This window comes from Synchiropus splendidus, chromosome 14 (genome assembly GCF_027744825.2).
Source record: "Synchiropus splendidus isolate RoL2022-P1 chromosome 14, RoL_Sspl_1.0, whole genome shotgun sequence".
Taxonomy (NCBI): Eukaryota; Metazoa; Chordata; class Actinopteri; order Syngnathiformes; family Callionymidae; genus Synchiropus; species Synchiropus splendidus.
In genome coordinates this window covers 18,578,612-18,605,000 of record NC_071347.1, presented here as the reverse complement: position 1 = coordinate 18,605,000, position 26,389 = coordinate 18,578,612, and the positions used below count along the sequence as shown (strand labels likewise).

The 26,389-nt window shown below is 42.9% G+C and overlaps 1 protein-coding gene across 2 annotated transcripts in view; it reads left to right on the top strand.

Annotated features, from left to right (window-relative positions):
- The window catches only part of LOC128770773 (FERM domain-containing protein 5), a 55,154-nt gene that overhangs the window by 24,250 nt on the left and 4,515 nt on the right, over nt 1–26,389 (top strand). Inside the window, exons 2-13 of one of the 2 annotated variants that reach the window (XM_053885621.1) lie at nt 15,103–15,207; nt 16,713–16,755; nt 16,866–16,944; nt 19,600–19,697; nt 20,801–20,924; nt 21,823–21,910; nt 22,446–22,534; nt 23,224–23,287; nt 23,379–23,461; nt 24,841–24,915; nt 25,758–25,826; nt 25,920–26,026. In XM_053885621.1, coding sequence (XP_053741596.1) covers nt 15,103–15,207; nt 16,713–16,755; nt 16,866–16,944; nt 19,600–19,697; nt 20,801–20,924; nt 21,823–21,910; nt 22,446–22,534; nt 23,224–23,287; nt 23,379–23,461; nt 24,841–24,915; nt 25,758–25,826; nt 25,920–26,026 — 1,024 coding nt within the window. Of the gene's footprint in view, nt 1–15,102; nt 15,208–16,712; nt 16,756–16,865; nt 16,945–19,599; nt 19,698–20,800; nt 20,925–21,822; nt 21,911–22,445; nt 22,535–23,223; nt 23,288–23,369; nt 23,462–24,840; nt 24,916–25,757; nt 25,827–25,919; nt 26,027–26,389 lie in introns of both variants that reach the window. The other variant, XM_053885620.1, reaches the window with a different exon arrangement.

Sequence of the window (26,389 nt, the reverse complement as noted above, 5' to 3'; positions counted from 1 at the left end):
TAGCCAGGCCCTGGCATTCGAGCGTCCCCCTGGGCAAACAAAGACCCCTTTCAGACGCTCTCCCCTGTGATCATGCAGAGCAGAAGCAATCTGTTCCTCTTGGCTGCTCACTGTGAAGTGACCCAGGGTTTTTTCTTTTTTTTTCTCGCTGCAGCTCGGCGGGTTCGTGCAACACTCACCCAGGCTGAGTAAATATGATTGTTGACTTTGCTGTCGTCCTGGAAAGGGCCCGGTGGCTGGGGCCGGCCGCGCTGTGCCGGGCACGATTTCATGCACTGTGGCGTTTGAATCGAGCCGACAAATGAGACAAATTCCAGGCTTTCCAGGCAAAACTGATTCCCAGTTGGAAGCGGGATGAAAACATTTGCAGATGAATCTTACTCTCACGTAAATTCACTTTGCAACTCTGAATATTTGATGGTACAGAAAGGTATTTGTAAATAAATCAGCAGTTGAAAACATTCCTCTGTAGCTGGGTGGCACTCATGTTTGGTCCACTCTGGTGCTGTTGAACTGGGATGTCCGGAGCTCTCACCTTCTCTGCCGCACCATCAGGCTTCCGGGTTAGTGTCACGTCTCCTCTCCGTCAGTCAGCTGCCACACGTCTCACCTGCAGCGGCAACACACTGACCTCATTCCGTCACCGTCTCATCCAAGGTAGTCGAGAATCTTCCCTCCAAAACAAGCCTGTTTTAGTTTCCGTAAATGGCTGAGGATGCTGTGTAGCAAGGCTCGGGGGCCAAAACCAGCCCGCCAAGTGGTTTTATGTGGCCCTCAGCTGTAAACAAGCACAATTTAAAGTCCAAAGCCAACTACGGAAGGAGCCCAGTACTCCAGGCTCCAGAACCATGAGCAAGAAGCGACTTTCCCCATCAACAGATCCGAACAGACCCAGCATCATGTGGCATCACAGATTTAGTCCAGTTTGCTTTATTCCCTTGCAGTCGCTGCTCCTACGTCGAAGGTCGGGGCACATGCTTTCCTCACACTGGGATCAATATTTCATGGACGCTGTGTGAGCGCACTCACTCACTGTCTTCACACAGGCACACTCACACTGAAGAGTTAAAACCCTGAGACGAGAGGTTCGCTGCTCTTAGTTACTGTTGTTGCTATGAGACTGACAGAAAAGCTCTTTTCCAGGAACAAAATGTAACTGTGATTCCGCTGCTGATGTCTGTCAAAAACAATACAACAGGAACTTCAATTGAGGGCGAGAGGGAGTTCGATGACGCCGTCAGCTTGAATTAAAACATTTCTGTCTGTGATATTTAGAAGGTCAGTTACGGCATTAATGTTTTTTATTTCCACTTTGCTTTATTAATTAAGACTCAGTGATACTGTCATCTTATTTTTATATTTGTCTTTATTCTGTTATATCAGCATTCATTATTTCGATTGGTATTGTTTGTTTTCATAGTTTCCATTTTTGATCATGGAATTTTGTATCTTTTTAATATTTATTTCTTTTAAATTTAAATTTTAAAATTTATTTAATTTTCAATTGTTGGTTATTTTTACAAATTTGGTTTTGATTCAAATTTTTTTGTTTTAATTTGTAGTGTATTTTTTTAAGTCCATTGTATTTATTATTTTTACATTCAGTTTTACATTTTAAATGTTTACCATTTTTTATGGTAATATATTAATATATTGTAATATATTAAAAGAGTTCTAATTTGTCGTTTATTTTTTCGGTTCCACTGTCAAGTTTTCCATGCTCTTTTATTTAATTTTTTTGTTTTCATTGTTGTATTTTCCGACAGAGTTTTGTCTTTCCATAATACTTTTGGTGCCATTTTTATTGCCATTCAATTTGCTTTGTTTCATCTGTTGTTATTTTTAAAATCCTAGTTAATCACAGTTCATATATTCCCTATAACTGCTTACAGCACTCAAATCTACCCACATATTTACACTGACATAACTCCAGTGCCTGTGTGTCTTCTGTGTAAACTTTTGTCGTGACCTGTGTTTTGGCTCGCTGCGGCAGAAGTGAGCTGGGATGCTGCAAAGTTCTCATCAACTCTTTTTAAGTATCTCTTGCTCCACTTCTATTTCCTCCTGAGAAGTTTAATCCACTTCCAACATACGATCCGATCGCTCTCCAAATATCCTCTTTTAATGAAGCCTGGAGTTGCGCCTTGGTCTCCATTATGTTTGACCTCAAACAAGTCGAGCTTGTCGGAGGATTTGGGCTCATATTAATCTGGATGACAGATCTGCCGCAGCTCTTTTAAACTCGCAGCTGCAGCTAATCCAAGAGTCGTCTCAGACTAAGTAGCAGAATAGAGGACAGATTCACAAGCTCTGGGGATTTGACAGATAATTATGACGGCTATAATTAGAATAAGTGCAAGTTTTTTTGTCTGTGGGTTTAGCGGGTGTTTGAGCTGCTCTGGTTTCTCCATCGGAGTGGAGCTCGACCTGGAGAATCATTGTTCTCGAAACAACAGTCGTGAATGCAACCTCTTCTGTTGTGTGTTTCGCCCGTGTCAACGTTTCCACATTGGTTTATTGTGCGAGATTTCATCTAAAAAAAAAGGAGGAACATAACTCTGAAGGCGCTGAAGCTTTCATTTTGCTGGAGCGCCATGTTTGTTGCTGAACTCTGTTTATTGGTTAATAATCTAGATTTATATTGCTGCTTCATTGTTCTTGGTGACATATATAATGTATTATTATTGCTGATTTTATATTTAAAAAAAAAAGTTTTTTATGTCCTTAAACAACCCGAATTTTTTCTGCATATTTCTTTTAATCTCATGATAATTTTTTTTGCATGTGGTATTGTCCTTTTCTCAGATGTTATTGTGACCGATTAAAATTTCACATGCATATACAGCATATTGTTTTGCCATGCTGTATTTTTAAAATATATTGGGTTTTTTTAAAATTATTTACTACATTTTTTTAATGATTTGACTCGATTATTTTTCATCTAATTTTATTTTGTTTTATTTTTTATTTATTCCATAAATTTATAATACTGTAATATTTATAATTTCTTTCGATTTGTCTCCTATTTAAATTGATATTACTATGACTATAATTTCACACAAAAGATACTGTGTTGGTTGAATTACATCACTTCTTTAGGGTTTTTTTTTGTTTTTAGTAAATTGTTGTACACTGTTTCAATTAAGATGAATAAAAAGAAAAATAATACAGAACTGTTCACTTGAATTGGCGACAGATCAACTCCAGTGTCGAGGAATTGGACTCCAGAATTGGGCCCTGGCATTATTCCTGCGTGGCCCTTCATGAGTGACCTTGTGGTGAATTGCTGGAATAAGCTGTCATCAAAGATGCACAGCTTCCTCCTCCACAGCACTTTTTGTTTCCGTCCTCTCGTTGTGTGCCTGTCACAGCAGCGGCCGCCTGCGCCTCCAACACGCGGCACTTTCAGTAAACAGTCATCTCACTGGAGCGACTTCTTTAATTTCCCGGTGTCCGAAAAATACCTGGTCTATTGTTCTTTGATTCAGAAACCTCAACAGAAAGTGAAAGAATCTATTCAAGCTTTTCCTTCCTGAATAAAAAAAAAAAGCGATTAGCATGTCCCAGGAGAGAGTGCTGACACACACCAGCTGAGCTGAAACTTTCCCGCGTGTGTGCTCATGCAGCAGTTCTTCAGGGCCAAACAGTTTACTGCATTATTCTGGCTGGATTCACCAACACAGAGTTGTCTTCCCTGGAGCTGCGCAGACAATGGAGAGTGTTGCCGCTGAGAGCCGCCGCGGTTCGCCGTTAAAACTGCTTATAAAACAGAGTGCATGACCCGGTCGATCACACATAATCCGTCACACGACGGAAGTATCTGTTTGCCTTGTGATGTGTAGAAGGAGCGCGGATTCACAGTTCACGAGGTCAGGGCTGATTTACTGGCTTACATTTGCTTCAAGACAGAACTGTGAGGTCTGCAGCCTCTCAGCATCAGGTTCCAGTATACTTCCTTCAGAACTCCAGTTTCCTCCCTCACCTATCGGTAACCTGACTAGGGCCCCAAAACGTAATTTTGCAAGTGTTTTTTGGGGGTTTTAATAGCTATTTACAGCGCGACAAAACGTGACGGTATGCTTGTCAATCTGTTCGCCTCATTTGTGGAGTAGTTGACTAGCCGTTGAGATAGTCGGTGACTTGTTTGCTATCATACTTATGGTGTCCGCCATGAGTGTTTTGAAACCGTGGCAGACTCCCCTTACGCCCTACAAAAACATGGAACGGAACGCAGCCTATCAAGAAGCGATAGTGAAACAAGGAAGCAGCTGGGAAAGTTTTGACTTTTACTGAAATGGTGACAATGAAAATGCTAGTTTTCAATCATGAGAAGTATATCTCTCAGCAATTACCTGCGGTCTGTCTCTTCACGTGTCCGGTCGCAATGCGCAACTTGAGTTCCACGAGAAACAGACTTCAATCATTACAAGGTTTCTTTCGGGATTTTTTCCGCAAATAACACGGCGAAAACCATGGTGTTCATGTCCACCTCCATGATGTGTTATGTGTTGTTTTCACTTTGTTTCAATGCGTTTGAGCACGTGAGATGTCATCTTGAAAAAGAGATAATTTTACTGATTTTTACCGATTTACATGCTTCTTTGCACGTTGCGGAAACCCTGAAATTGAATTACAGTGCAGTTTTCACCCCTGGGTTTTGCTTCATTTCTGCTGTGAGACAACAAAGGAAAGGTTCTTGTATGTGTGAGCACAATTGGACAGTCAAGGAAGTAGTTTCAATGATCATATATCGTGTTCTATGCAGTCACATGGGCACCGTGGCGGAGGTATACACTCTCTGAGTGCCTGTCTGATAGTGTGCTCTTGATTCTCTGGGGTTCTACCAGTTGCTTTCACTTAGCAAATGATGTCAACCCAACATCCTGAACGCCGGCAGCTGTGGTCTGGTGTTTAGTAGAAATGTATCTGTAAATAAATAAGAAGCTGAATTAGTTTTTACTGTTCAGTGGTGTCCTGTGTTTGGTGAGAAATCACCCTCATTTCTGAAGATAGAAATATATACAGTTTATCAGCAGAGAGTGTCTTTATATTGATATTAATGAGTAGAGCCGACGCTCGGAATTGTCGCTGGGAAAAAGCTGAATGTCTCATTCCAAGTGTAAATGAGCCGGAGGCAGTGACAGCTCATCAGTGAGCAGTCAAGAAGGAGGATGTTTGGCTCCAAACCAGAGCGGCTTCCAGGGATTTTCACATCCATGGCTGAGCCAAACACTACAACTGCACCTCGTAGGTCCGGGCTTATGTAGGAGACTGATGCCTGGGAAGGCTATGACTACACTTTCTTCTCCACCCGGAGCTACACACAGTTGCTTTGTAACCTCTGTGGATCTATTGCAGTGCAATACGGGACTTGTGAGAGTGGCGGTGGTTGTCACCAGCAGGACATTAACAACAGACAATAAACTTTCTTTCCTTTCAACATGGAGGAGCTGCAGCTCTACTCCGAATTTCTCCCGAGTGACAGAACTCTTGCCCCCATCTCTAAGGGAGAAGCCTGCCACCCATGAAGGAAACTCATTTCAGCTGCTTGTATCCAAAATCTCCTGTCCGTCACCCAAAGCTCATGACCACAGGTGAAGGTCAGGACGAAGCTTTGCCTTTTAGCAGCTCAGATATGATAGCAAAAAACAATGTTTAAAGTGACAGAAACAGTGGGAACTGGACTGAACTGTGACACCAAATAGCAATGGGTGGAAACAGTTACATCACAGTTACATTAAACCACAGCAGGAAGTAGCTGTGCTACTAATAAAGGAGACGGGAAATGAAACATTGCAGTTAGTTTGACATGAAATGTTAAATATCTAGGACAAGAACTGTGATGCAAATACAATAAAGGAAGCAAGAGTCAGCAGCACCATTGTGTTTAGTGAGTAACACCTGTCCAAAAATGAGACTCAAGCGTGTCACCCTGTGAGCAGCTGAAGGGTCTCCCTCCCGTGGACATTTTGTAATCCTGCTCCACTGTTTCTTGCCTCTCCCTCACTCTAAGATCATTAGCTCATTGTCGCACTAAAGTCTTCGGACACACAACGCCTGGCTCATAGAGAACTCAACCCTACACCTCCAGTTTGACACCTCACTTGCTGGAGGAGCTGATTCATAATACAGGAGTTAAATCATAGATGATACAGGTGCGATCACAGACTCTCACCACATGCTACGCTTCTCAGGAAGCTTTAAATCGCGAGCTGTCTCTGCAGCATTGTAGTCGCTAATGTCGCTAATAACGTGCTAAACGCTACGAGTGTGACTGGCTAAACTTAGGTGCCATGATGTCAACGCAGCTGCTGAGGTTCATGAGAACAAGTTCCCGCCCGACGAGGCTGAGGGTGATCGAGCAGCGCCGCTGGGGCTGTGAAAATGCCATAAAATGAAGCATTGTTTATATGCTAATCCTTAGCTTGACACCAATTGTGCTGCTAATTCGGTGTTTGTGGGTATTTGTCACACATTTTGTGGGGAGAATTGCGCACACAGAGGGAGTAGCTGAACACGGTTTAGAGCGCTCAGGCATGAATGAATGAATGAATGAATGTACGTTCATTTATATTGCACCTTTCACACACATCATCCATGAGGTTTTGAAATACACGCTCCCACCTACACGTGTTTGAGAGGACATGTGGAAGCGCTGGTAAGGGACCGCCCATGACTCAAGTCAGATCTGGTGTGCAAGTGAAAAGCAAGGCCACCCGACCCAATGGTGGGCCCAGGTTGGGTGGCCCCTGGTGGGGAAACACCTGAGATAAAGCATTCTGGAATAATGGAATAAATAGAGCGAACAGAGTTTCTGTTCGAGAACATAAACATATCAAATCAGTTTTTTAAAAGCACATATGAATCTGTAACCTGCTCTCCTCCAAGGTGTCAGCTTTAATGGGGACTGTCCTCAAGGGTCATGGTGGAGCTACTTTTGTGACCTCTTGGAAAGGAACTGGTGTCTTCTCTCATTGCGTCCACACAGTAATTGACTTTGGTTCCTGGTAGGAGAAGGCCGTTCATTCTGACCTGAACTGCTCGAAGCTTCAGAAGCGATGATCAACACTTTACTCACGGCTCTTCTGCCCATTTCTTTGTCTCCGTATAATCTCTACTGCAAACACTGTAATCTGCCTGACACAGATGCACTTTCCATTGTTATTGGTCGAGAGGAAATGACATCGATGGCTGAGCCGTTTCCAGAGGCGACCTGACACTTTGACGACTTTGTTGTTCCTCGTTCGTGGTGTTTGTGTGATTGATGTGAAGACGTGGCCGGGGCGAAGTGTTCTAATCGCTGTGGAGGTTTTCTGTCATTATGCATTAATGCGCTGTCTCCTCCAACCGCTCCAGGCTGCATGTCAGTGAATGAGCTCGCTGGACTGCAGCTATGGAGCAACAGTCGAATATCAAAGTGGCCGTCTCTCTCTGACGGGAGCCACTTGGTTCTCAGAACAAAACCGCTGTTATTTTCATTCAGACATCATCATTCTGATCTCGTCTGGACAGTGTTATGACGCAGTAATAACCTAACCAATAACTTTTTTTTTCAAGCTGGGGTCTCCAACTCAGGCCACAAAGGTTCGGAGTGGTGCAGGTTTTTGTTCCGACCGAGCGCCAGACTGATATACTGTCTTCAGAGACCTGACTGGTGAAGCTTTGTGTGCTAGTTGGGTTGGACCAAAACCGGCCCTTTAAGGATCCCTGGTTGTAATGAGCAGTGATATGGTGTGTATGGGTTGATGAACATGCAACATGTCTGACTATAGTGCTGCATATAGTAATAAACAATGAAAAGAAATGTAAATGATTGTGAACACTGTAATTTCTGGGCTGTAAGTCGCTACTTTTTTCTCGCAGTTTGAACCCTGTGACTTATACAATGATGCAGCAAATATGTGGATTTTTACTGGCTAAAAATATTGAGTCTTGTCACATCAAACCGAGGCAATCACAGGCGTTTTATTGACCTTAAAGCACTCAAAATGCACTGTTTTCACCCGCATGTCCGTAGCTCCACCCATCTCCTGGAGGACCAGAGACGAGAAGCAGCAGCTGAGACCGGCTGTGGTGTCAGAACTTCACGCATGCAGGGGAGAATAGCGCATTTTGAGCGCTTTAATGTCAATAAAAGATGTGAGGAGTGGATGATTCCAGTTCAGAACGTTGCCCAGTTTGTTTCATGAGTCAGTCTCCATGCTGGAGCCCGTTTTCAAAACTAGTTTAGATGTGATCCTCATGCATTTTTAATCTTACTACAGTGCAGACAGCACCACTGCACTCACGGCTTATAGACCGCTGCGTCTTATGGATGAACCACATCTATTTTCCATCTTAGATTTGGTGGGTGTGGCTAATATTCTGCAGCACTCCAGAATTTAGTCCAGAATTTACGGTATAGGTAAGTATTGTTTTTAAACTTTTAATTTCTCAAAAAGAGGTTTGGAAGGCGAATCCACTTGTAGCTTGCCATTTAGGTCTTTGATGTATCTGTTGTGAAATGTTCTCATGCTGCCTAGTCACCAGCTGCCCTGCTGATACGACACCTAGTCAGCTTCTGGTGTGCACAGGTTGATGAACAAGTCAACATGTCTGATTGTAATGTTATGTTGTAATTCCATGTTTCAATTTCCATCGCACAAAATGTGGCTTCAGCGGTGCGTTTTATGATATTTTTCCATTTCTCCTTCTACTGCGAACATGCGGAGAACAGAGCGATGATATCACAACTCGTCGAGGCATAAAGCCGCGAGCGACCCATTTAATAGTCGATAATAGCCGCCGTTCTGCTCAGGAATGAAAGTTTGCTTGGCACTAAAAAGGCTTTCTTTCCTGGTGGTCAATTTAGTTTGAATGATTTCCTGCCAGTGGATGTCTGCGATTTGCCGCCACGTTTCCTCTCCCTGTGGCACTGCAGCCACAGTACTTCATGTTTTCTTATCCTGTATCGCTCCTCTGCTTTCTAGTCTTTCATTCATTCAATGAAATATATGCTGCCCATGTCAGTTGCACCTTCTAGCGGCTTGACTCCATCCATCCACGCAACGTTCCTCTGAAAGCTGATCCGCTCCCTGACTAACTAATGTGTAACTCTGCAGCTGCAGTGCGATTAAAGCCAAGTGGTTAGTGCGACGGCGGGATGATGTGGGAGATTACAGGCTCTTCGTCACTCGAAAAGAACACTCATGAATTTTATGGCCCATTATAAGAGTCGTAGCCATTAACGGTGAGTGGTAGAGGGGTTGACCTTCTCGGCCGTCGGGATCCTGACTCGTGCTGGCATGTTCAACCACAGCAATCTCTCCGGAGAAATAAAATAAAAAGGTTTATGTGATGGAGGAAGTCTCCTCTGGGCTGCAGGTGCACGACGCCTTTTAACATTTTGGTGTTTTTTACTCCTGCGACAAGATCTTTTATTCATGTGCTGCACTGCTGCCGAGACACGGAGAACATTTGAATGATTAATTGTTAGCTAAGTGGCCGTTTTACTGGCTTATATGGGAGTGAGCGATCGACAGCTCCTTGGAGTCAGGCTCAAGCAAAACTGAGTCTCTAGTATAATCTTCTAGAATGATGAGAGAGAAGATGGAATTGCTCCAGAGCATGGATTTACAGCAGGGGTGGGCAGTTTGATAAACCAAAGGATATAAGAACAGAAGAAAAAGTCTTAAATTTTACTTTTATTTTTCACTTAAAATATGTGTAACTATAATATGATAATAGGTAAAAAAATGTAATATTATTTAATGTAATATACATTTCATTTAAAGATAGTCAATATAAATCAGAAATATTGGAAGGATGTTTTTAAAGCAGACAAATGCTTAGAAAAAATGAGGTAAAGACCTTAAAAATAACACGAGTTATACTTCGATTAATGAGGTATGATAAAATAATCTTAAGTTTTGCTCTGAGCTCATGAAGGCCTCATAAATAGAGGCCTGACTTTCACTAATTTTGACTTTACTTGGGTCCTTTTTGAATGTTCATGATGATGAATGAGTGAATAATTAAAAAATATGTATAGACATCATCAACATCACTTTTTGCAAGAAAAGTTTTTCGTGACCTTTACAGACCGCTGTGAGGTGAAGGAACGATGGGGCGTATTTAAAATTCAATCAGATTTTTAGTAGGTTTGGGCTACATTTTTGCTCAAATATGGAGGAGATTCTCAGAGAAGTGACGCTGTAACTAGCAGAACAACCTTCTATATTTATATTCTATATCTTTTGTTGTATATTCTATAATATTGATGTTTAGATTCTGGTTCAAACTACAGGCCGTTCTAGTCTCAGTAGAAAAAGACATTAGGTTCTTGATTTTATAAGTCAGTACAGGGCCATGCATGGGCAAAAAATCATTTCAGAATGAGTGGGTAATTCAAAAATATATGTACACTTGAATAAAAAAAACACCTTTTCAGGAAAAGCTTTTGATGACCTCTGCGTGACCTTTACAGACCGCTGTGAGGCGAAGGTGATGCGGTGTGTCTGTGAAGATGCTGTGCCGCAGCCTGTGTCGTGACTGTTTCCTGCTGCTCAGATATGATAACACAGGCTGTGCATTTTGGGGAAAACTTGGAAACTGCCGATGATTTTAATGCAGTCGTGCACGTGAGACATTTGAGACGGTGCCTTTGCTGTGTCGGCGTCAGAGGACGAGTGCTTCTGGAGAGGAAACAAATCTGCAGGATAAACACTCTACTATGGACTGCAGGTGCTGGGTGTCAAAACATGAAGATGAAGGTGATTTTTTTCCTCCTTAGATTCTCCGAGCTGCTGCTCCTTCAACCGAAGAGCCGTCACTGTGGCTTCCTGGACCCAAGAGACCGCACTGTTGAATTTCAATTTGCCCTCCTGAATAAGCCCAGAACTATTAGAGCTGATTGGGTTTTAGTCTTTTGCGCTCCTTCTGTGTGTGTTGTGCGAGTGAGCTGTGGAATGCTGCCACCTGCAGCCTTGTTGAGCTCACTGCAACCAGTTATATTTCAAATCCTATAAAAGGTATTGAATTATATTGGTAACATTAATGATGTAGACTCTCAGCTGAGCTGCTTGGTGCGGGTCTGCGCTCTCTGAGTGCTGATAATGTTTGTGCGTCCGAACTCCTGGAGAGTTTTGTTGTGCCGCTTGTTTTGTCCAGGAAAATATTAATTAGTCTGATAAGTATTTTTTGGAAAATGCTTTTGTTTCCCCTGCCATCATCACGGTCTTGTGATGGAGCAGAGCAGCGGGGGGAAAGCAGCAGCTGTGGGCCGCTGAATGTGCCGGGGTCTCTGGGGTAACAAGAGAGAGGGAGGGGGGAAGGAGGGCACTGAGGTTGCTGCTGAATGCTAATAGCTAAAGCTTCCCTTATAACAAAAGAACAGATGTCTTTTTCCGACTGTGTCCTCAGCACAGTCTTATAATTGTCACCAGCGTTTGCTCTCTCTGGTACAGACGTCGGTAAAATTGTAACAACACTGAAGCCAAAGACAAGTTGAGCTCTGTTGTTTGACTCACAAAGGACAATATTTGGAGAAAAAATTTAGCTATATGTCTATATATATATATATATATATATATATATATATATATATATATGTATATATATATATATATGTGTGTGTGTGTATATATATATATATATATATATATATATATATATATATATATATATATATATATATATATATATATATATATATATATATATTCTACAATACTGATGTTCATTCTGGTTCAAACTACAGGCCGTTCTAGTCCCTGTAGAGAAAGACATTAGGTTTTGCATTTTTTAAGTCAATACAGGGCCACGCACGGGAAAAAAATCATCAGATCCATTCATCGATTTGCTTCTTAACCCAGCTGTGATCTCAACTCAGGCATGCTGTTAGTGTTGGAGTACTCGAGAGTGGTCTTGGTCTCACAACCACAGTTTCAAGAACATGGTTTTATCTCTGTCTCTACCTGTCTACCTGCCTCTCTTCAGTTTGGTCTTGGACTTGGCATGGGGCCCTCCTGGCTCTTGGTCTTCTCTCAGTCTTGGCATGCCCTTGTCTTGACCCTGACTCAGGATAGGTGGTCTCAGCTCTTAACTCTGACTCCTGTTTCTAGCCTCACATGTGGTCACACGGCAGCTACCGTTTGTGTGAGAAGCTTGGTCAGAGGTGGGCAGGGCCACATTATAAATTGTGACTCTTGTGAGGGGCCTTCATGCCAAAAGAAGGCGGCGCTGACTACGGAACGTGACAGAAAAAAATCTTCAGTAACCAGGACGAAATTGAACCATAAAAGGTTCAGTGGAAGCAAGCGTTAAATTACAACATGAAACCAATATATAAAAATGATTTCACATGCATCATTTGAATAGAAATCATAATAAAACTAAAGACCAAACATCAAAGACAAAAAGGCATTCATTTCAAAATATATTCTGAATTTTCTTTCAGCGAATTTTGAGGAAAATACCGTAATGACAAACGAAAAGAAGAATTTAAAATTTAGTCGTGAATGTGTTGTATTTATTGTTGAACCAGTACTGGCTAAAACAGATTAAACATGATTTAAAAAATGACAGAAAATGACTCCTTACAAGTTGTATAGTTTTAGCCTGACCCCATGCGGGCCGCAAAAACACAAGCAAAGGGCTGCATACGGCCCCCGGGCCACACTTTGCCCAGGTCTTAACTAGGCCATCTGGCCTGGCCTCGACATGTAGCCGCTGAGTTGAGCTGGTTGGAGCATCGTCCTTCCATGACTCCCTGGTGAGATGTTCTGCTCTTGTCCTGAGGTAGACCTTGGACAACTCACGTGAGAAACAAGGCGCATGGGATTTTTTTAAAGAACCTACTTTCATGCTACACATTTGTGCTAAACCTATAGGCCTCACCCCCCTCTGACAGCCCAGTTCGGTAGACACGTCCTCCAAGCCACCTCCAACAACTGGACAGGCGTGTGTGTCTTGTCTTGTCTTACAAAGACTGATGGCAGCGGGGGCCTGTGAAGCCCCTCAGTCTCCCACAGAAAGGTCAGCTGTCATTTGGTCACTCAGCGTTTCTGCGGTGAAACAACAAGCCACATCGACAGGCCTTTTAAATGAAGTGGCTGTTATCTGCAGCCGCGGTAACAACATGAAGGAGAGAGCTGCCGCAGAGACTTCAGTCATTACGCTGAGGAGCCAGCGGAGACGGTGTCGGCTGTTCGACCTTGACCCGCGCTTCCCTCCTCATGAGTCATAATGAGGCCTGGAAGTGTTGCACTGTGGTTGATGTTTAACACGAGGCTTCACGTGCACTAATGTGAGAGCCACAACAGTGCGTGTTAAGCTGGAACCAGCCTTAGATACACTTTGTCTTTGCATTACAAAGTATTTTATATTTTTGTTAAATATTGACAGTCATTTTGTTTTGCTGCCATCATTGTTCTTCCAGAAATTTTAAATCTGATGTGCCATTAAGACAGTTGTGGCAGGCGGATTTTATTTTCCGCAGAGGCTTTTATTTTGTTAGTGAGGTCCATTTCTGCTCATGCAGAGCCACGCATTTGTGCCTTTGTTTGCGAGCAGATAACAGATATAGAAGCTCTGTGTAGCTACTGAAGAACATTTTTCTCTTTGCTTGCTACGGTTGCGCGCACCAAAACAGCATCTGACAACCATGTTTACATGTTTTGGCAGCAGAGAATCCTCAGAGCAGATACAAATATATGTGTCTTTTTTAAGCAGTGCATTGGCATCACATCCTTGTTATGTTGTGCTCATGTGTGCCAAGAAAAAAGTATTACAAGTCATTCGGCTGGGACTTTTTCCAAAATGACTTGGACACCAATGTTAGCTCGCGAGGATTCAGGGTGTATCTGAGGATTTAGCTAGCAGGGATGATAAATAATATAACTGTAAATAAATAAATCTACTGTATACATATGCTGAAATTGCAGCTTTTTTCCACAAAATTTAAAAAATGATGTATTTATTTATTGGCCGTCATAGTTTGTAGTTCTGTGTTAGCTTTGTCATAACTAGCAGCAGCTGCTAACAGCGTGAGCAGCTCAAGACGCTGCGGTTATGCAATTGAATTAGTTGCTGTTTGATTCCTGTTTGAAAATAAAAGTTTGTTCCCAGTATTTCTACAGCAATTTCACATTCAAACCCACAGCCTCCTACTACACATTGAGTTTTTGTTGCTTCTCAGTGAGCTAACCTGCTGCCACCTAGCATACTTTGTTGTTCCTCAAACGTATTAGCACCCATGCTAAGTTAGCTGTGACCCTGCTTTTGACAAGGCTGTACAGGAAGCTAATTTTACGACTACTTATTCCTGCTATTTCAGGTTCTACTTGTGAACTATATATATATAAAATGTCATGTAATTCCTCAATGTGGATTACACAAATTGTAAATAAATAAATAAACACTATTGTGACCGCTCAGAGACTTAAGTGAGAGGGAACGTTGCTTGTGAACAAGATCCTCCACCTGGGTGGTTTTGGGACCTGGATAGCCCTGTTCACCATGGCCTTGGAATTAGAGGAGCTGATCCTCAGCGAACATGGAAAAACAAAATTGCGCATACTTGGCTTCAGAAGTATCTCAAGTCAGTTACACGTGTCTTCATCATCAGTTTGCTTCCAAACCCACTTATGCAAATGACCTCCTCTGGCGCTGGGCTAAACTCGGAGCCCAACATTTGGCAGCAGCCTCGCGGGATAATACTCCTCTGAATCTTCTGCTTCTGCGTCAGGACATCCACACAAAAACCCTCTCCACGTCTGATGACACGGCTGAGGTTGGTTGCGGGGAATGTGCCGCGCTGAGCGCCAGGTCGCGTCTCTATTCCGAACCTCAGAATGGAAACCTCAAGAGACAGTATTAGAAAAACCACCAGTGAGCTTTCGTCATATTTAATCCATCCTCCTCTTCCCTCCGTGGATGAGGTTTATCCGGAGATGCCATAAGACCCGGGCAGTGTGTTTAATGCAGGATGAATCTCTGTCAGGCTTAAGCAAATATCAGGCTCAAACTGCAAGCAGGAATTAAGCCGCCTCTCTGGCCGTGACTCTTGCTTCTATATTGTTTTGGCTTTGTTTGTTTGTGCTCATCGTGTCCTCCTGTCTGCAGCGCGACGCCAAGGGCCAGTACCTGTTCGACCTCATCTGCCACCACCTCAACCTGCTGGAGAAAGACTATTTCGGCATCAGATTTGTGGACCCGGATAAACAGAGGGTGAGATTTAGGACAATTTCAAGCGTTGTTCAAGAGTTGATCGAGGGTAGTTGTGATCAAATCTTCTAACCATGACACTGCATTTTCCCTCTCTAACTTGGACATGGCAAGCAAAAGCGGCAACAGGAAACTGTTCCACTCCAATGAATACAATATTCCCAGTTAACTTTAGTCAGTGGCGACTAAAAAGATGCTATAAAGTCTTAGAACTGCAAAAATAATAAATGTTTATCACATAAGTGGACGGCCATGTTAAAAAAGAACATTTAAAATCATTATATTACATTTGTTATTTATTCAATATTTATTATTGTATATATTTTTTTCCGTTAAATGAAAATGTTTTGTTTAACATATAAATATAAAAATATATATTTTAAAAATACAATTAGAATGAAAAATTAGGAACACCTACTAATATGAATAACATGACATGGAGTTTATTCCTTTTTTTTGGACTCCCCCAAATTGCTGAAAAAAAATATTGTTAAGGTTTATAACCATTTATTGTAATATAGATTAAAAGTTATTACTGTCACTCTTCATTCTGAGTGCTCATTGTACTACAAAAACAAAAGCAGAATCATAGAACATCTGATAAACCGGTGAATTATTTTAGTCAAATTCATTAACCAAAATCCCATCCATATAATAATAATAAATATTGTATTGAAATACAGTATTTATCTGCAATTTGTGTAGCAAGTATTCAAATAGAAAATATTATTAAAAATGAATATTAATTTCTAATATTTTGTATTTTAAAATATGTTTAATTTGGTGCATTGTTATGATTTAAAATTGTGATTGTTAAAACAAAACAATAAACTGTTATGTGTGCTGTTTTGTGACATAAGTGACATCATGCAAAAGATAAAATAGTGGTGACGCACCACAATGCCATCACTGAAAGTTTATACATTAAAAAATAAAAAAAATAAAAAAAAATAGACTTTGTTTTGGGCTGCTGATTTGGGTGAAGCTGTTTGTGTCACACAAAACTTCTCAAAATATTTGCTGCAGGTCCCATTGATTGACTTATTTGTGTCTGTGCATTCATGTCTGTATCCTTTGTTTTTCGATGGTGAAAGACATGTGCGCTCTCTTCATGACCAGTTCCATCAAGTGACACTCATGTGTTGCCTTCCTCCGAACACGCTTTAAAATTGTATCTGATTTTACACGCGGCTGCGGAAGCGCCGAGTGACCAGAGTGAAAAGTTGTGTTTTCATTTCTGTTCATTCATCTTCTGGTCTCAGCGAGACGGTGGCCGCGGCGCCGCGCTCGCTCGCAGGCCTGTAGCTGCAGAGCTGGGATCATGAAGTATTTACATGTTGACAGATCAGTGCGAAGCTTAGCTCCGACACTGGGAGATATTCTGGGGTTGGTTGCTGTGGCCCGGCTGGGTAGAGAGCTGGAGGCCATCCTCGTCGGTGGAGTCTGTTCAAGCTGCTTTAAAAGATCTTGCTGCTGTGACGTCACGTGCATGGTCTCTTGTGTTGCAGCACTGGCTGGAGTTCCCGAAATCTATCGCTAAGCAAATGAAAGGTAAGTACAGCTTCAGTTTTCATGTTTTTTTTCTCATTGTTTCCAAATGAAAGCCTCTTATTTCTTGCTGATGAAAACACCAGTGAGGAAATAAACCTTGTGTTCTTCAGCTCAGCCTCCGTTCACCATGTGTCTGAGGGTCAAGTTCTACCCTCCAGATCCTGCTGCCCTCAAAGAAGAAATCACTCGGTGAGACTTCCGTCCGATCATCTTCAGTCATACGGTGCGGCTTTGAGCAGACATGCAAAGGGCTGAGATGATTTTCATCCGTTGAGCTAGAAGCTCAGAGGAGACTCGGAGTAGAATGACAGGTGAAAGATGAAGGTCTGGATTACCATCCGGATCCAGAAAACCTGTTGAAGGATCGGTCACTCTGTGTGTAAAGAGCAAGTGTCTTCTTCCTCGTGAGAGTGCGTTCCGGAATGATACTGCCACCTGCTGTCCCACAGAGTGCATTACTATTGTTGCTGAAAAATGCTATCATTGAATTATATCCAGAAAATAATAGTTGAGCAATAATAAAACACTCGCACAGACCTCCACTCGCGGGGAGTCTGTGCGAGTGTTTTGCTAGCGACACTCGCTAGCATTGCTTGCTAGCTAGCGATTACATTTTACTACAAAACAAGGTACAAAGGAATTGGATTGTATATTTTTTCAGTTTATATACATTATATTCTCAATATGGATCATAAATACTAGAAGATCATTTGAAGATCAATTATGCTTATGAAGCCATTTTATTTCATCGTATTTTTTCCAATGTATTTTATGTACTTATTTTTACAGACAAAAATACTGTTAAAATGAGTGTTTTTCTCTGAAACATTAACATTGATGTTAGTTTTCAATATTACTGCTAATAGCTTTTGGCAATCAAAAGACAAAAATACACTCATTTTTATTTATTTTTTAATTTTTATTGTTATTTTTGGTCTGTAAGACCAAAAAAATAATGGGGCCGTCATGCTAAAAGAAAAGGAGGGATGTAGACAAAGAGCCTTGATGTTTGGTAAAAAAAAAAAAAAGACAATTTGAAATAGATTTTAAAAAAATAAAAATGCAACTTTATTTCAAATCAAATTTTATTTCAATTCATTTTTATGGACAGGAAACAGAAGACAATAAAATAAAAAAAAATACCTTTAACGAGTAATATTTATAGTTAAACTAGTTTTAAACTAGAATAATGGATAGTGTACATCGTAAGATTGTCAGAAGCATTTCGACGTATCTGCTTTACTCAAGAGGGCCACATGTGGCCCCTGGGCCCTTTGCTTTCGTCTGATCTAAAGGAAGGTCTTTAGTTTAGTGTGACAAACGCATATAGAAGTATGTCGCAGGAGCGGTGTTCTCTGATAAAGTGGCTCTGTCTATATAAATATTCTGCTCACAGTGTCCAGTTGTGTTATATTTCACTGGTATATTGCGGAACGTGTGGCAGTTCAATCACCTTTACGAAAAATGCTGCGTGTTATGGTGCGAGAAAACAACAAATAACGGGGCAGAGCAAATATTGGCGTGAAGGTTTGACCGATGATGGACTGATCAAGACGCGGGCGCGCAGCGCTGTCTGCCTGCGAGTGAAATGAGATGGAATGAGCAGCGCGTAGATGAGCAGCGATGGGGGGAGGAGAGGGGCGAAGGCTGCTGACTGAGAGTGGAGGGAAATGAAAGGCTGAAGCTCGGGGGAGGACGAGTGAGTGATACATGGTGGTGAGACGGGGAAAGGGTCAATAATCAATCACACCCTTTTATTCTGCCTGTTTTTACATGTCAAGTGTGAAAAAAAAAAAAACAACACGCCCTATCTTGTGTTGGCTAGTTAGCTGCTCAGTGCTAACATAGCATTTATGTTGCTATTTCTGGGCGCTGGCATTTCAGATGAGTACCGAATTTTACTGAGTTAAATTTGATTTAAACAGTTTGATTTAACACAAGTTAGTGACAAGTTAGTTTAGGTGTGGTTTTTTTCCATTACCTAAAGTTATTTGGAGTATTAGCAGTGACGCTACCTGGTTTGAACATGGCGGTGGTTACTAGCTTTGTAGCTCATTTTACATCAGTGTTGTGGTTGTACGTCAGCACCAATTTCAGCAGCTGTTAATGCTAAGGCTGCTAATGCTAACAGCTTCGTGGAATTTGAGTTATTTTTGAATTAAAACATCTTGTTGTCAAATGTAAAGATCTTAAATTGCCATTTTCATCCTATTCTTAAAGCAATTTATCCGTTATTTTAAGGCTTTGGTCTCTGTTAGCAATGCTACTGCGACGGCTAACGTAAACATGGAGCACAAAATAAGCTGCCTGTGTGCAGTTGTGGGGGGGGAAACAATGGCTGTTTAAACATGAACCAGACGGTGCAATGTTTTCTTTTGAAACGGCTTTGTTTGAAATGTATTTTCCATCGCCACTTCGCAGTGTGAATAAATCCCAACAGAGATGTATAGAAGCCTGATCTATGCATCACTCTGAGATTAAACTATATGAAGATGGCAAGACTAGCAAGGAGATGAATGCGTTCGTCTTACAGTTCCAATCATGGCTGAGCGTCTGCGAAATTAGATTTTTTCTTCTCCAAAGCAACCAATCTGTGTAATTATAACACACACACACACACACACACATATATATAGTTATTATATAGTTATTATTTATTTGACAGAATAGATCACTAGCTTCAGTGGGAAACTCGCTTCCCTCCGTCTTTCTTGTTTTTGCTAGATGCTAATGTTTAGCTTGTGTTATTAGCTCCAGCAGATTAGCACTAATACGTGTTAACTATGTGAGTATTTTCACCGGCGTGTCCATAAACGTGTCCCTCATTGATCTTCTTCCTTCTAGGTATCTTGTCTTCCTGCAAATCAAACGAGACCTCTATCACGGGCGACTCCTCTGTAAAACCTCGGACGCGGCTATGCTAGCGGCCTACATCCTTCAAGGTAACTCAAGTGGTCATTCGCTCATTCTATCACCAGTTATCCTGTGTTTTCTCAAGTTTTTTTTCCAAAGCTTCACTGGTCTTGCGATTTATGCTCAGGTGCGATCATTTGTCTATAAAATTGTTATAAGTACACCTCTGCATAACATTATATCCTTGTTAACATTTGAAGGAAAGAAAAAAATAAAGTAATATAGATCAACTTACAATAAAGAATAACATTGTTCTTGTCTGTAACAGAAAAGACTTAAGGTGCATCAATTTGCCTGAAATACAAAAAAAAAATCCTGAGTAGATGTGCATTTACACTTTATTCTAGTACAGCATAAAGGTGACATGTGCCCCCTGGCATCACCCCACACCCCCCAGGGGAACCCGCCCCACTATTTGAGAAGGACTGGTATAGTGAGACGTGCTTTTTGTCCACTTCAGGCCGCCATAGAGTACGGTACTTGCGCCAGCTGCATGAGCTGATCAAGCTTGAAGTGACTGTTTTTACTGTAATCCTTGCCAGGAATCTCAAAAACTCCACCCTGTCTTCCTTGTTTCTCAGTCGTCTCGCTTCTTAGCTACGCTCTGTTCCACGTCACGACGGAAGCAATGACTACACATTACTTTGTGAGCGGACCTTCACGGTGTTGCTGCTTCTTGCTGTGGATTTTGTCAATGAAATTCCCCTTTTAAAAAGTGACCTACAGTCCAGTGCGACTCATATCTTCTGATCTTATTGTGGTGATACAGTTTGATGTGTCCAAGAACCTCTCTGTTCCCTGCAGCGGTTGTAGTGAAACTTTACGCGGAACATTCATGCACTTCTGAGCGTGAAGATCAGCGTTTATGTTGCCACTTTGAAGTGATCATCTCGCGTCTGATCATGGGCTGATACAGATGTAGCAACACTCCTGAGGTGCTGTGGCAGCGATAGCATCTGTGCTAGGAGTGTTTTGGGGAAGCGGCTTCTCTGGAGGAGGGGCTCATGAATTAAAGATGTGCTGCCTGGTCAGCAGAGAGAAAGGGGTCATCGCTGTCTTTCTCTGCCTCATCCTGCCGGCTGCAAAGCAACTGTTTGCCACCATGTTATTCCTGATGTTTTTGTTCTCGCAGCTGAAATCGGGGACTACGACCCGGGGAAGCATCCTGAAGGCTACAGCTCCAAGTTCCAGTTTTTCCCCAAACATTCCGAGAAGCTGGAGCGAAGGATTGCGGACATACACAAAGCCGAGCTGATGTGAGAACAAATATGAGTTGCTCTTCAAACACACACGTCAATGGACCACCAGCAGCAGTTCAAACAATACGTACTGTGAATCTGTGCTGTTGGGAGTAGCAAGTTCTGCGCGGAAACACAGACTTGAATTCATTTTGAACCGCAAATTGCTGCATTAACAGCAAATGTGGTGCCAGTGGGACGCAGTTTACATGCCAGACTTCATTTTTATCGTTTAGTTTTTTTTATAGGGAAATCCGTAATGCTGGAGATGTAAAAGAGCAAAGCAAAAATATCTTTTCCTTGGCCCCAAAATTCATTTGTTTTGATTTGCGTTACACAGTAATACACTTGAGCACACACATACCTATGCCACTATCTTTGTGGGGTCCTCTTATTGACATAACCCTTTCCCCAGCCTCTCACTCTAAACCTAGCCACCTAAACAAATGGCTCACCTTCACCTGGACTCTTAACCTAACTTCAACCTAATAATAATAACACGAGGTCTTCAGAGAAATGTCCTCACAAGTGCTGCTAAACCAGTCCCACACACACACTCCGTCCCCACTGTTTTGGTCATTCCGCTGAGCCGCATCACCGACTCACAATGCCACTTTCTCCTGAGCGGACAGTAAAACATGCCAACGCGTTCTAACGCTTCGCTCCAATGTTCGCGGAAGCTGCTGAAACCCCTCGCTGCGCCTGTGACTGAGCTTCAGCGAGACACAATGGAGCTGGAACCCGATCACTCGCGTCTGCCGTGTGAGTCCGGCGCGAGCCTCTAGCGCCCACTTGTGGTCACCGTCAGAGCCGGCAGCACGGTGTGGTTTCACCCGGTGCAAAAACATCCACCTGACCTCGTGGAGCGGCAGTTATTTGGGCGTGTTGTGTAACAGCTCGTCTGTCTCCTCTCCAGCGGACAAACACCTGAAACCGCGGAGAGAAACTTCCTGCAGAAGGCGCAGATGCTGGAGACATATGGTGTTGATCCTCATCCGTGCAAGGTGTGTGGGAGAAGATGTATTTATTGACATCCACCATAAAAATGTTGCCCGGTTAGTTCATTAGTGATGGACTATGAGAAGAAATCAGAGTGCCGTGACCTATTCCCTGCGTGGCTGCAGCTCTAACCACTATATACACATGTATTTTAGACTCAGACTTTCTTTACTGTCATTGCACAAAACATATCACTGTATTATGGCAACGAAATTTCGGCCTGAGGCCTCCGGTTTCCTAAAACTATATGTCCAAAAGAAATAAATATCAGATAAATAGCAACAATAATAATAATACAATTATTATATTATTAATTTTATTTATATATATATATATATATATATAAACAAATAAACAGTATTGCAGCTATTGTTCAACGTTCACGTGCATACTGGGGATGAGTAGAGTCCGAGATGATGAGATGATATTTTAGTGATAATAATTCATAATAATGCTAGTTTGACCTTCATACTCATATTAAAATGTGAAAAAAATTTTGATCGTTGAGCCCTCTTGTGACTTTGCTGTGTTCGTGCCCAGGACGTGTCCGGCAACCCTGCCTTCCTGGCCTTCACGCCGTTCGGCTTCGTGGTCCTCCAGGGAAACAAGAGGGTGCATTTCCTCAAATGGTGAGAGCCCAGCGTCCTCCAGTGGAAGCACCCGCAGCGTCTCCTCCTGCCAGCCTTCCACAGCTGGAGGAACACTCATGGACCACCAAGCTCATCCATCTGGTGCTACCTGTGTCGCACAGATGGCTCATTAATTTCACCAGCTTGACCCACACACATGGTCCCGACTGCAATGCTCCCTCTAAGCTGCGCGCTTGCGCAATTGCGCTCAGCTGATGTGATCTCAGTGCACAAAAATATTGACGCTACACTCAACAAATCGCTACACACACAATGGGGCGAACAGTAATTGAAGAGCTGCCATTTGATATATATATATATATATATATATATATATATATATATATATACATATATATATATATATTTATATATATATTTGACTCAGAGAGTTTGTGTCTCTCAGACACATGAAACATTAGAGGGAACACTGGTCCCGAGCAGAAGAAGCCGCCTCTTTCCTGCCATGAAAAGCTGCTGCTGAGGATTTTATATTTGCGCTTAACGCAGTAATTGTTTCCCCCCATGGGTCCTGTTTCCCGACGTCCTTGGGGGGGAAATAGTTTGTTTTGTCAGCCAAATATCGAGCAGCCGCGCTGTTTCTGTCATCTGCGAGTGGTCTCCATGAATATTTAAACGTGCTGTGGCTCCTCTGCTCCGTGATCTTAACTGCTCCCTCGCCCCCGCAGGAACGAAGTGACCAAGCTCAAGTTCGAGGGGAAGACCTTCCACATTTATGCAAATCAGAGAGAGGTGAGACCGTTACGTGTCGGAGAGGCGTCTGTGGAGGTGGTTTGTTTTATTGTCCTGCGCGTTCCTGTCTCCCCACGTGCAGGACAAGAAGATCATCTTGACGTATTTCGCGCCGACGCCGGAAGCCTGCAAGCACCTGTGGAAGTGCGGCGTGGAGAACCAGGCCTTCTATAAGTGAGTGGCTGTCCGACGTCCTTCAGAGCTGCTGAAGAAAGCGTGACCTCCCTGAGCTTCCTGTCGCTGCACTTGAGAAACAGCTTCCTCGCTTCTGCCATGAGTTATGACTCCTCCTGTCTTTAGAAGTGTAGAACGAACCGCTGATGAAGGTGGTGGTGAATCATGAAGGAGCTGGTGAAGGGTGAAATAAGCCAGCAGAGGTCGCGCGTGAAGGACGTGACCACGTGAAAGATGGGAGTCAACTGTAAATCACCTTAATAGAAACACAACTGAGTCTACGGTGTTGTGAAGAGGGGAGGGATTAGATCTGACCTTAGTGGGTCGACAGACACGAATACGTCCGATTAAAAAGAAAAATGGTACAGTGGCGCCCGCCCATTTCAATTGTCACACCACACCTTTCCCTTTCACGTTTGCCGCAAGAAGAAACCTCTCACTGACTCTTCTCAGGCCCAGCGTCTCGACACACACAGTATCAACACACTGTGTCACTGAATACTGACACCTGCTGGACATTAAATGTCTCTGCAGACGAACAGCGCACCTGCAGCAGACACTCTACATTCACTCCTACAAAAGCCTATTTTAAGGCTTGGAACGCATTCTTTCTTTCTCCATTCATTGTAATGGGAGAAATCCATTCAGATTTGGAACGAATCGCTTCTCGAGCGGCCGTCTGGAACGGATTGTGGTCGAGAACCGAGCTACCACTGTAATATCATTTACGTTTTTGCATTCATTGTTGTTTAATGTCTTTACATAACGTGGACATGTATGAGAATTTGAAAAACCTTTTTATAAAAAATAAAGAAAACCCACTGTTTTTAATTTTTCTAAATTATACCTTGAAATTAATTTGAATTAGAATGGAAAAGAAAATTGAAAATGTGAAATGAACTAGGTTAAGATTGGGTCCCACACGGCAGACAGACTTACGTTTCTCTTGGAGCTGCCCCCGTGATCCACAAGGACATTCACAAGGAACCAGCAGTTGCGTCCTGTTGACAGACGTTTTTGCCTGGGATTGCTCTGAGAGCTCAGCGCACGCGACTCCATCACTACGAAACACACTGCAGCATCGCTGCACCTGAAAGTTCAAACATGTTTGTAGCGCCATTCGAACCCTCGATGGCTCAGGTTGGAAGGAGAACCTGTCACAGCGGCACACAGAGCCCTGCAGCTAAATCAAATATTAATGTCTCACTTACAATGACAACACAAATGTATTGAATAGTGAATGCAGACCAGCATGATATGGTCCCCGTAACACACAGAGAGGAGGTTCATAATTCATGTGACACACACATTTATGGTGACAAGCTAATGCCGTGAGGAGCTTGTATGTTTATTAAATGTGACTGTTTTTCTTCTGACAGACTCGAAAAGTCCAGTCAGGTCCGCACCGTGTCCAGCAGCAACCTGTTCTTCAAGGGCAGCCGCTTCAGATACAGGTAAAGGACACGGATGACTGATGTCAGGGCACTTCACATGACTTCCCGCTGGTGAAGGTGTGTTCAGGCTCTCCCACTGGACTCGGCCTTCTGTGCGTTCATGTCAGCTTTCTCCTCCAGGATATGAGTCACACTTCACAGGATCGAGGGCAGGAGAGTACGTTTTCACTGCGGCAGGACGGCTGAACAGTTCAGATTCACCCAAACAAAAATAGCAAAAGTGATGGGAAAATGTATAGACATTTAAACACGTGAAAATGCTTAGTGTGTGAGCAATATCTTCATTTTCACCTCTGTTGACTGAGTGTCAGTCCCCACAGCTCTCAGCCAACATGATCCCAGAGAGGGCAGATCCAGTTATGAGTTATGAGCAGTTATGATGAGGATCACCTGACAGGTGTTGAGACCTCGGATTGAGGAGTTGAGTAACGTAGGGTCTTAGACAGGAAGCATCAGATCAACATTTGGACTCAATCGCTCTGTGGATGGTGAAGAAAGAGCTGCGCCAAAAGACAAGAGTCTTGTCCGAAGCAAGTCTCACAGTATGTTCGCGCCCACTGCCAGTCATGTGTCGATGGCAGGTCATTCAGATGTTAAGTCAACGGGAAGGCACGATTGACTCGAAGGAAGTGACACATGTCGATACGGGAGCGGAGAACACGCCAGTACAGCTTTTCTTGTGGTGGAAACTTCTCTGTATTCTCCATGTAGAGGAGTGAACGTCAGTGGTTTCTTTCCCGGCCGCTGCAGCCAGGACCAGACGACGAGCGGAAGGAAGTGGATGAATGGAAGCTCAGTGCTCACGAATGTTAACTGGAGACCCGTGTTTGTCTCCCCAACAGCGGGCGAGTGGCCAAGGAGGTGATGGAGCAAAGTGCCAAAATCAAACGTGAGCCACCAGAAATCCACAGGTACGACTGCTTCACGCTTCCATGGATTCAATAAAAAATGGCTGGAGTATTTGTGTGTGTAAATGAAACCTTTATGTCTATTTGCGTCTGCAGATCTGGTTTAGTTCCCAGCAGGAGCTGTCCGTCCATCACTCACGGGCCTCGCCTCAGCAGTGTGCCGCGCACACGCCGGAGAGCTGTGCACATTTCTATCATGGAGGGTAAGAGTGGCAGGCCGATACTGGAAGTGTGCCGACTGAACGTGGAAGTAAAGTGAAGCACAATGTCAGTTTCAGCGTTGAATAAGTCTCACATGGACATGGTTTTTCTGGGTGGCACTTTTATTGTGCTCATGCTGGCAGAGTAACTCGACCTATTTGGCCCAGAAGTCTAGTACATGTGTGTCAGACTGAAGCATTTTAGCTTTCAGGGTCTCATTCCAAAGCGTTTGAGGACACGCGCTTCACTCGCTGGGGACGCGTGTCCCAGAACAGGTGGTCTCCGGTCACAGCAGCTGAGCAGTTCAGGATGACCCCAGTAAAAACCAGAACTCTTGCCTCTTTGGAAACATTTTCTCAGGAGGT